The following is a 12,228-nucleotide window of genomic DNA, read 5'->3' as shown; positions in this document are numbered from 1 at the left end:
GACACTTTAGCCACTGAATAGTATGAAGAAGGTGTAGAAAGAATGGAGAAGGAAATTGATTCATGACCCTACTCATCATCCACAGCTATGTGAGCTCTAGACATTTCATTCTGAAATTTATAGTTACAGCATATGGGTACCAATACTGTTCTTAACATTTTAATTACTCATTTTAAAAAGTCACCTAATTAGTTCCCCAAGTGCTTTTAGATGTCAGACATTCTCCTTAAAGAAATGTGATGCTATCATTAAAATTAGAAGAGACAAACCTGTCCATCACCTCATCTTCCAAAATTACTTTGGAAATAAAATTAGGAAACAGAAGATAGGACAACATGTTTAAAGCTCTTGGCCTTCACATTAAGTGGACAATTAAAATATCATTTTACAAAGAAAGAACAGACAAGAAAAACCATATTCAGTTTTAGCTTTTAAAATTTAGGAAACAATGGTCATGTTTAGAGTAGTTTGATTTTACCGTATTTTTCCTCTACTGCTTTTTAATCCATTCACTTATATTTGTTAGAATTGTAAACTTTGGATAGCTTAGAATCTAATTTTAGACTCTTTTGTAAAAAGAATATATAAACTATTTTAAGTGAACACTAATATTAGTTTTGTCATGACAGTCAAATTATGGGTCCTTTAAATCTCGTTAAGAAATATTACCCACTTGCAGTTGCCTAACTTTGAAAGTTTTCAAATCTGAAATGCTTAGAATCTTTGCAAAGGAAACTGAAAAATAAGAATGAAGTTTCACAGCAGTGCTTTGTACTCTGAATGTAGTGGGAGTAGTAGTAGTAGTAGACAGCATGTGTGCTAGTGTGCTCAGTCACTCAGCTGTGTCAGACTCTCTGACCACATGGACTGTAGCCCATGGGATTTTCTAGGCACGAATACTGTAGTAGGTTGCCCTTTCCTACTCCAGGGGTTCTTCCTGACTCACAGATCAAATTGGTTGTGACAAATGGAAAGCATTTTAGAACTCACTTTATCTTAAAAAAAAAAAAATCTTGTGAAAGAGCGTAAGAGTAGGGAAAAGAGTTCAGAAATCTGTTGCTAGAGTGTCAGGTTTGAATCCTAATTCTATCGCTTGATATATGTGTGATGTTGGCCAAGTTACTTGACCACTTTGTACTTCAGTTTTATCTTTAATGAAAGTAGCAATACTTTAGTGAAGTGCTAGTTATAAGGACATAGATTAAATTAAATAAATATATTTAAAGGATTTAGAGCAAAACAATGTCTACCACAAATGTTACATCAGTATTTGTTAAACACAACTTGGCTTGATACCACCCTGCCTCTATCACTTCTCTCTACATTAGGGGCCGTCTTAGTCAATATGATTTGTCGCACTAAATCGGCAGGTTAATTATACAGAAGATGGTTCAAATATGTAATCAGTAAAACAAACCAAAAAAACTGTGCATGTAAAATATTATATGTTAATTTAAAACCTCTATATGTATGTTTGTTGGCCAATATTTTGACGTAAAGCCAAGGCCTTGTCTCTGAATACTGACCTGTTGAATAAAGTTCTATTATTTCTTTCTTGTGTCATATATTATATACCTTTCATGTTGCCTTTGATTTAAAGTGGAATTATTAAAGACATTTTTGAAGTATACTGAGCATGGAATGCATTTAGATGACTAAAGTTTCCCCCAGTCTTGAGAATTGTCTGGATCACTCCACACCAATTCTTTATTAGCAACATACTTTTTAGAATGATACAACTGCAAATTTCTAAGAAATAATTGTTTTTATACTCATGATTCATAATTTTATATAACAAAGTACCTAGTTATTAAAAACAAATGCAAAGGGTACATATATATCTAAGAATAGAACTGACAACAGGCAAGCATATCATTGAAAAAAACAACAAAAATTCAGGAAGGACCTCCCTACAATGAGCTTCAAGGATCCTTGAGCATTAATCATTATGTTTTAAGGGAATGCAAACTGTCAGTTAATCCCACAAATTGGTTAACTGGAAGTCAGTTAAGACAAATTCTACAATACTGACTTTACTTGATAGTTTATATGTCTGTGTGCATGCATGCTCAGCCGCTCAGTTGTGTCCAACTGTGACCCCATAGACTGTAGCCCACCAAACTCCTCTCTTCATGGGATATTCCTGGCACAAATACAGGAATAGATTGTCATGTATGTCTGAGTCCCAATCTAAACCATGGCTGCTGTGAGAGAAGGAGGGTATTTTTAAAATTCATCTTTGCGTGTCTAACATAGTGCTGGATTACTGCAAATGCTTAATAACTTCTGGCTAAATTAATGAACATGTTAGAATGGGCCAATATCTGAATAAATCACCTCTGGAGTTGCCCTATATTCTTAACTTACATGCTGCTGAATTTTAAAACCTGTTGTAAGTAGTATCATTGAAATTATCAAAAACTTCATTAAAAAAAATCCCCTCATAACAAGCATGATCACAAGACAATTTCTGAAAACAGTATTAGAGTTGAAATATAGTACATATGTAATATATTCTGGCCCAGTGATTGTAGGCATTTAGAATAAATGTCCTTATTTAGAAATCCAAGCAAGGACAATCGCTAGGGGAAATCTGTCCTCCTCACAGTCATTTCAGAATATTAGGCAATTTGAAATATGATCTTTTGAATTATCCATTTGAGTCTTAACAATTTATCCATTCTTTGTTTTTTCAATATCTGTTTCATATTTCAATTTCTTGTGTTTACTCCTCAGGCTCTTGGAAGCATACACCACTTTAATAGCACTCCTTCTGTGACAGGCATTTCATATACTGTACAATCAAAGCTTTCTAAGTCTGCTCTATAACTGTTGATTTGTTGATTGGGGTTTAACCTTCCCTTCTAAAAGAAAGCTTCCAAGAAGCAGAATTCTTTGTAGAGTCACAGTTTATGAGAGTGTTACATTCCCTACTTCATGCTATTTATCAGGTGGATGTGATGGCAATATTCAAAGATGACCAGAAAAGATAAACACAGGTTAATATGAAATCATAGTTCAAATCCTTGAACAGGGCAAAGATATACAGCTAGTCAATATTATAAAAACTAAACCACAGTTATCCCTCAGTATCTGTTGACACACTTACCCATGGATTCCAAAATGCACAGATGTTCAAGCCCCTTATATAAAATGACTCAGTGGATATTGACTCTCCATATCCACAGGTTCTGCATGTGGATACAGAGGGCCAACTGTAGAATAGTTTAATCAAGGCCATTCTCTCAAATCAGTATCCCTCCAAATGTGGTTCAGAGGCCTGAAAGTGACACTGAGACTAATCTATTTTCATAATGATAGTTACATTACATGCCTTTTTCACTTTCATTTTCACGCTACATTCACAAGTATATAGGGTTTAGAAAGTTATTAATAGAGCTTCACTCAAACTAACCTTCAGGAAACTAATACCTGCCTGCTGCTGCTACTGCTGCTGCCTGCTACTGCTGCTGCTAAGTCGCTTCAGTCATGTCCGACTCTGTGCAACCCCATAGACGGCAGCCCACCAGGCTCTGCCATCCCTGGGATTCTCCAGGCAAGAACACTGAAGTGGGTCGCCATTTCCTTCTCCAGTGCATGAAAGTGAAAAGTTAAAGTGAAGTCGGCTCAGTCATGTCCAACTCTTGGCGATCCCATGGACTGCAGCCCACCAGGCTCCTCCGTCTATGGGATTTTCCAGGCAAGAGTACTAGAGTGGGGTTTCATTGCCTTCTCCAGTGTGTATATATATATAAAATAAAAATGTCTGTCATATATGACCATTTCTAGCAAAACAATATGTTACAACAGAATGCAAAACCTGATATGAGAGTTGAGCTATCTGTTATTAAGTCACATTAAAAAGACTGACAAAATATAAAATAGTGCACTCTTCTCATTTGTGTTTTCTTCTCTTGGGAAATATAATTACCTTTTATAAAAATAAGTTATTTATATTTATTAAATGAATTGATATTTTAAAAAAGTTATATTCATTTAAATGTATTGATATTTTAAAATATTAAAAATTGATATTGATATTTTAAAAATAGATAATTATCTTTTATAAAATAAATTATTTATATTCATTTAAATGTATTGATATTTTTTAAAAATAATAAATACTATATATTTTTCTTCAGTTTTCACTTCTAACATGGTTAATATTAATATCTGCATGTATTAGTGCACTCAATATCTCAGCAAATTTGGAAAACTCAGCAGTGGCCACAGCACTGGAAAAGGTCAGTTTTCATTATGATCCCAAAGAAAGGCAATGCCAAAGAATGTTCAAATTACCATACAATTGCACTCATTCACATGCTACTAATGTAATGCTCAAAATCCTTCAAACTAGGTGCCAGCAGTATGTAAACTGAGAACTTCCAGATGTGCAAGCTGGATTTAGAAAAGGCAAAGGAACCAGAGATCAAATTGCCAACATCCATTAGATCACAGAGAAAAGAAGGGAATTCAGAAAAACATCTACTTCTGCTTCACTGACTACTTTTAACTGTGTGAATCACAAATACTGGAAAATTCTTCAAAATATAGGAATACCAGACCACCTTATCGGTCTCCTGAGAAACCTGTATGCAGATTAAGAAGCAAGAGTTAGAACCTGACATGGAACAATAGCCTGGTTCCAAATTGGGAAAGGAGTACATTAAGGCTGTATATTGTCACCCTGCTTATTTAACTTATACAGAGTGCATTACGTGAAATGCCAGGCTGGATGAAGCACAAGCTGGAATAAAAGTTTCTACGAGAAATATCAACAACCTCACATATGCAGAAGATAGCACCCTAATAACAAAAGTGAAGAAGAGCTAAAGAGCCTCTTGATGATTGTGAAAAAAGAGTAGAAAAGCTGACTTAAAACTCAACAATCAAAAATCTAAGATCATGGCATCTGGTCACATTCAGTTCAGTTCAGTCGCTCAGTCGTGTCCGACTCTTTGTGACCACATGAACCGCAGTACACCAGGCCTCCATGTCCATCACCAACTCCTGGAGTTTACCCAGACTCATGTCCATTGAGTCCCTGATGCTATCCAACCATCTCATCCTCTGTCATCCCCTTCTCCTCCTGCCCTCAATCTTTCCTGGCATCAGGGTCTTTTCAAATGAGTCAGCTCTTTGCATCAGGTGGCCAAAATATTGGAGTTTCAGCTTTAACACCAGTCCTTCCAAATTACTTCATGACAAATAGAAGGGGAAAAAAGTGGAAGCAGTGACAGATTTTATTTTCTTGGGCTCCAAAGTCACTGCAGACGGTGACTGCAACCATGAAATAAAAGACATTTGCTTCTTGGGAGAAAAGCTCTGACAAACCTAGACAGCATATTAAAAAATAGAGACATCACTTTGCTGACAAAGCAGTCACGTACAGATGTGATTGTTGGACCATAAAGAGTGCTGAGGAATTGACGCTTTTGAATTGTGATGCTGGAGAAGACTTTTGAGAGTTCCTTGGACAACAAGGAGATCAAACCAGTCAATCCTTAAGGAAATCAACTCTGAATATTCATTGGTAGCACTGATGCTGAAGCTGAAGCTGAAGCTCCAATACTTTGGTTACCTCACGGAAAGAGCCGATTCATTGGAAAAGACCCTGATGCTGGGAAAGACTGAGGGCAGGGGGAGAAGGGACGACAGACGATGAGATGGTTGAATGGCATTACCGACTCAATGAACGTGAGTTTGAGCAAGTTCCTGGAGATAGTGAAGGTCAGGGAACCCTGGTGTGCTGCAGTCCATGGGGTTGCAAAGAGTCAGACATGACTTGATGAATGAATAACAACTCAGATAAACAAAAAGCTCTTTTCTTTGGAGTGTTCAGTACTAATAAATGCAAATAGGTCTTTAGAACAAAATATTTGAAACATTTACTCTAAGATCTGAAAATAATCATACTATATATTTTTATCTGACAGTCTTCTTTTCCTAAAATAACTTACAAAGAAAACAAATGAGCTTAAAAAAACACTGAAAAACCCCTTTCTATCCTGTTTGGAATTGGTCCATTTTGAAATAGAAAAGGTAAAATCTCATTTCTAAGTGACATTAATTTGTTGTGTAGCTACAGTATGAAACAGATTCTATCAGACACTACCAAAAAAAGTTCAGTTTTTGCATAGTTATGCATAACTCTTCAGTTTCTAAAGTAAAAAGATTTTAATTGACTTTTGAAAAGCTATTACCTATTAACATAACAATGACAGTGACTAAGTTCCCAAGAAAAAATGAAAATGACAAAACAATCTCTAATTTAAGTAACGTAAGTTTTTTTCTCAACTTGTACAGTAGAATACAACATAATCACCATGTAAACTATGAGATATTTTGCTCCAAAATATGTATGTATCCATTGCAACTGTATTGCATCTGCACAAATAATTATTTTTATCCCATACCTTAAAGTTCTCTCTTTCTCACACACACACACATTCATGCTTTTGTGTATCAGTTTAAGAATCAGAATTTATATCAAAGTCATCTAACTTAAAAGAAATTAGTAAGAGTTTCCAAATACCTATGCTACTTGATTTTCATTTGCTGGGGTACCAAGAGATATTGAAACAATTGTGCAAAAATCTCTGCTATATAAAAGCTGTAATACCCTCTTAGCTCATTATAATTTAAATGTTAAATGCTCCATTATAGAGGTAAATTGGGTTTAAAATAGAATTTTTCAAGCAGAAGAGCAAAAAATGTAAGGTCAAACAGAGTGAGGAATCAGAGCTTCAAATTGTGGTATAAAACTTGTTAGGGCATGGATTGATCTATTGATATACTAAGAAAGTCAGACCCTCTGACATGCCCTATAGAGAGTAAATATACTGAACTGGAACAAAAATTATATGTAACAGCTGTTAAGTGACAGAAGAAATGTGCATTGGACCACCGGCTTGTCATAAATATTGCACTCTTAATCAGAAAGCATCTGTCTTTTCATTTTCTTTTCAGTAATCTCTGCATTGTATTTAATCTGTGCAAAATGCTTCTTCTAACAGGTGCAACAATGTTTAGAAAGTGAAAACCTTATTTAAATGAAGTTTACAACTAGAGACGTTTCAATTAACAAGGTGATAGCTTATGAGGTGGAAAAATTCTAACATTTGGCAAAGCCACAGATTGCTTTTCGTTTGTGAAATTTAACTATTGTAAAATTAGAGTATAGATGTCAAGAAAAGCTGAAAGATGAAAGGTATTTCAAGCAATCTATGCAATATATGAACATCCTGAGAAACTACAGGGAAAACTTACTGGTGGGAATATGGATAGTATGAAATATTGGGAGTACTTATTATAAAATGTCATATTTCACTAAAAAATGTTAGAACTAATAATGTTCAATATCTTCCCCCAAAGTGGTGTCTACCACACTAGTCTAGTCTACTACAGGTAGTTTTTCTCTTATTATCACTACTTACTTGTGGAAATTGAATATAATAGATCCATGATCAATCTTGCTAGATTAAAAATCCTGTCAGAAATTCTAGATTTGCATTATAATCACCTAAATAAATTATAAATAAATAATTTCTTTAAAAACATGAGTATAATGTTAGCATACTTAGAATGCATATACAATTTTTAAAGTGAAAGGGACTATAGCTTTAAGTTCTTTTACTTAAAATGCAAAGATACTGAGCACAAAGATAACAAACTCAGTTTCTACAGCCTCCAGACAGGTAATAGAGGTGATAGGAGTCTGGTGAAACATGTGGCCCTTTAGGCTGTTGGATCATTCATTTCCTAAGTTTTGGTAGAAAGATGTGTTGAAGAAATATGCTTAATATTGTAATTGTAATGCACAGTTTAGCCAACTGTTTCCATGGAAAAAGGAATCCATTGCTTCCAGAAATTCAAGTTTTCAATAAAGCTCAGAACAAACAAAAGATATCTGTGGACTGGATCTTTCCCTTGGGCTACAAATTTGCAAACTTTAATGTAATAGGTGAGGATTATTGTAATAGTTGAGGAATACTGTTAAAGAGATCTAGATAAACTTCTATCTTGGCCATTTATTAGCTTTATGATGTTGGATAAGCTACTTGATTTTAAGCTCCATTTCATCCTCAGCAAAAAAAAAAAAAAAAAGCCAGTAATAAAAGGTGACTCATAGGGATATTGTAAATGATAAATGAGATAAAGTAATATACCTCAGTTGCTAAGTTGCATCCAACTCTTTGCAACCTCATGGACAGTAGCCTGTCAAACTCCTTTGTCCATGGAATTTTCCAAGCAAAAATAGTGTAGTGGATTGCCATTTCCTTCTACAAGGTAATTTAAAATATTTCCTAATGTAGAACTATTTAGCAAAGCAAGTATTCAATAAGTGGTAGACATTACATATTATATTATACATATAGTATATTATGCAATACATAAACATAATATATATTTTATCTTCATTGCATGGGAAAAGCTCTAATTTCCCTATCTGCTTTTACTAATTGACACAGGATAAATATTCTTTAAAGCGTGGATAAAGTCTTTCAATGTTTATAATTCCTCTTAATAACTGCATACAAATATTTATTATAGGTTAACACAGAAAGCAAAGGCTATTATCTGTTCTTTGGACAGTTCACCATACAAAATTGTCTCATCTCAAGCTTTCACATTTTGTAAGGGACAAATCCATTAAATTTTTTTCTCACACTAAAGCAATATAAACAAGGTCATTAGTTATAAAACACACAAGATTCTCTTTTAATTACTTTTCTTGGAGACAAATACAGTAGAAAATATTTTGATGATGGGAGTTACACATTCTGTGTATAATCTGAAAAACCGATTAGCTCATTCAGACCAATCCAGTTCTAGGGGATAAACTTTAGCCTGAGGTTTTTGTTGTTTAGTCCCTAAGTCCTGTTGGACTCATTTGCCACCCCATGTAGCCCGTGAGTTACCCTGGGGAGTTTCACATTATAATCATACCTTCAGAGAACTTGGGCTTCCCTGGTGGCTTGGATTGTAAAGAATCTGCCTGTAATGCAGAAGACTCAAGTTCAATCCCTGGGGTGGGAAGATCTCCTGGAAAAGGGAATAGCAACCCAATCCAATATTCTTGCCTGGAGAACTCTATGGAGAGAGGAGCCTGATGGGCTACAGTCCATGGGGTTGCAAAGAGTCAGACATGACCAAGAGACTAAAGCGTAACCTCAGAGAACTTCACTGGGACCTGTTTCCAAATTTCCTCCCATTACACCCTCAGATCTTCCAACTCATCATAACCCACCTAGTCAGCCTTAGAAGTACGCTTTTCTTAATGATTAGGAAACTCCTCCCTCCCGCTAATGTCTTATCAAAAAAGTTCTGAAACTCCCCCAATAATGTGCAAGTCAGATAATAATAATTCTGATGGTAGCTATGGGTAATGAAGCCTTACTATATACTTAATGTTAGCCAAGTCTCTTACATGCATGGTAAGCATTTAATCTTTACCATGGCTCTATAGAGGCTTCCCTGGTGGCTCAGCGGTAAAGAATCTGCCTGTCAAGCAGGAGACATGAGTTCCATCTTTGAGTCAAAAAGATCCCCTGGAGAAGGAAATGGCAACCCACTCCAGTACTCCTGCCTGGAGAAGCCCGTGGACAGAGGAGCCTGGTAGGCTACAGTCCCTGGGGTTTCAAAAGAGTTGGACACAACTTTGCAACTAAACAATGGCACTATAGATTCTGTATATACACTAAGGTTCCCTCATCTATAAAAAAACAGTTCTTAAAAAAGTTAAATCATGTCTAGAACTTGAATCCAAAGTCAAAGCGAAAGTTGCTCAGTTGTATCCGATTCTTTGTGGCCCCATGATACAGTCCATGGAATTCTTCAAGCCAGAATACTGGAGTGGGTAGGCTTTCTCTTCTCCAGGGGATCTTCTCAACCCAGGGATTGAACCATGGTCTCCTGCATTGCAGGCGGATTCTTTACCAACTGGGCTATCAGGGAAGCCCCCAAAGACAAGTACAGTCTCATTACTAAGGCTATACTATATTGCCTCTCTAAATTCTTGGCTTAAACTCAACCAGCATGAATTAAACATATATTGAATAAAAGCTTTCTTTCAACGTGCTAACATGACAGGAGCTGGATGGGCTGGGATGGGATGGAGGAAGATAAAAAGATGTTAAAATGTGTCAACTAGGAAAATTAAAAAGTGAGTTAATTTCTTAATACATCAATTTCATTAAAGTGTATATAGTAGGCTTGGTATGAGCAAAGATACCTCTATACACGTACCCCATCGATTCATGGGGTCGCAAAGAGTCAGACATGACTGAGAGACTGAACTGAACTGAATTGATGAAAATTTAACTTTAAACACCATAAATCACAGTGATTGCTTTTCCACTACCCAAGAATTCATATACAATAGGAGTCATCCAGAAATTCTCCCTCCAAGAATATAAGTTGTTAGTGATCGTTTGTAAGTGTCTACTGGTGGGTGAGATGGTAAAGAATCCTCCTGAAATGCAGGAGCCCAGGATTCTATCCCTGGGTTGGGAAAATCCACTGGAGAAGGGAACAGCTATTTACTCCAGTATTCTTGTCTGGGGAATCCCATGGACAGAGGAGCCTGATAGGCTACAGTCCATGGGGTTGCAAAGAGTCAGACAAAAATGAGTGCCTAATACACACACAGACACACACTGAGGAAATGAAGGGTGAGGGTAGAGGTCTGCAGAGAAACACAAAGATCACTTTAGCGAAAAATTATCAGACATTAAGAGATCGCATATCTGATACTGAGCCTATAAAAATACAATTTAGATACAACTTTTTAGGAACATCCATAACTGAAAAACAAACAAGGTTTCATTTTCCAGCCACTGTTTTGTTAATGAAATAATTACTTCAAGAAAGCCACCCCAGAGGCTTTCAAATACCTCCCAGCAAAGAAGAGATAATCTTGTAAAAGAAGGAAAAATCTTTCAGTAGGTTTGGATCTGCAGAGCAACAGTTTCCTGTGACATAACTCTGAGAAAGATAAAAAGGCTTAAGGTCCAACATAAGAATGAACACAATTAAGGTGGATCAGGCCTCTGTGACATCCTTTGGGAGAAAACTTCATGTCCTCATAAGAAAAACGTAGCATCTTTTTAGTCAAGGAAACTATTGACAAACTTTGGAAAGCTACTCCACAGACTCACATTAACATATAGCAGGTGAAATGTACTTTCCCTTGGGCAAGGAGAGGAGAATCTATTGCATATGTCATCTGTTTCTGTGAATACTGAAGATTACAATTATGTTTTGATGTTAATCCAACAAGTGCACATTTCTTGTTGAGAAGCAAGCTGCGAAAATGTGAGTGACAGTATAAATCTTTTTAAATTGAATTCAGCACTATTGAAAAGAGCTGATGTTTTCAAATATTCTTACAAAGCCTCTGAACAACAAGAATAATTTTCTAAATGAAGCTACTTTTTAGAGTAACCTACTTGGTAAGCAAGATGAATAGCCAAGATAAAATAAAATCCTGCATGCCTGCTATATATGGTGTGTGTTTTGCATTTCTGTAAGCACTCACCTCTAATGTTTTGATGTCCTCATAAGTAAACCTCACGGTGGGAACTCCAAGATGGTTGATGAAGTAATCAGCATCATCCTGTATCTGCTCAGAACTGATATTGGTTTTTGGGCACTGATCTCTTCTGGGACAATTGAACTTATTTTTCTGAAAAACATAATTTAAATTGTTAGCACACACTATACTTCTTAGATCATTCCTAAACCAATGCTATTTGAAACATGGGCCAATATGAGCAGTGTCAATGGCCAGTATGAGCAGGATCAATGACACCCAGGAACTTATTTGAAATATGAACTACAAATGCTTAGACTACAACAATACCCTCCCAAAAGGGAACCTTTGAGAACGAAGACCAGAAATCTTTGTACCAACATTCTTCTATGAGGTTCATGCTCACTGGAGAGTGACTTTAGCACTGGCCTAGATCAAGCTTTGCCTGTTGTTGTTGCTGCAAAAGCATTTTAATTATGCTGTTGCTGCTAAGTCATTTCAGTCATGTCCAACTCTTTAAGACCCCATGGCCTGTCCTGCCAGGCTCCTCTGTCCAAGGGATTCTCTAGGCAAGAATACTGAAATGGGTTGCCATGTCCTCCTCCAGGGGATCTTGACCCAGGGATCGAACCCACAGCTCTTATGTCTCCTGCACTGGTAGCTGAAGTCTGTACACTGGCATCAACCAGGCTTCC

The 12,228-nt window shown here is 36.2% G+C and overlaps 1 protein-coding gene across 4 annotated transcripts in view; it reads right to left on the bottom strand.

Moving 5' to 3' along the window:
- Window positions 1–12,228, bottom strand: part of NAALADL2 (N-acetylated alpha-linked acidic dipeptidase-like 2) — a 1,240,647-nt gene that overhangs the window by 291,092 nt on the left and 937,327 nt on the right. For all 4 annotated transcript variants that reach the window (XR_825426.1, XM_010841638.1, XM_010841637.1 and 1 more), the window contains exon 10: window positions 11,540–11,686. Coding sequence is in view for 3 of the 4 variants with exons in the window: in XM_010841638.1 (XP_010839940.1) it covers window positions 11,540–11,686 (147 nt within the window). In the remaining variant the exon portion in view is untranslated. The remainder of the gene's footprint in view (window positions 1–11,539; window positions 11,687–12,228) is intronic.

Source organism: Bison bison, unplaced genomic scaffold (genome assembly GCF_000754665.1).
Source record: "Bison bison bison isolate TAMUID 2011002044 unplaced genomic scaffold, Bison_UMD1.0 scf7180017864164, whole genome shotgun sequence".
NCBI lineage: Eukaryota > Metazoa > Chordata > Mammalia > Artiodactyla > Bovidae > Bison > Bison bison.
Note: the sequence above shows the minus strand (reverse complement) of the source record. Positions and strands in the feature narration are given on the sequence as shown.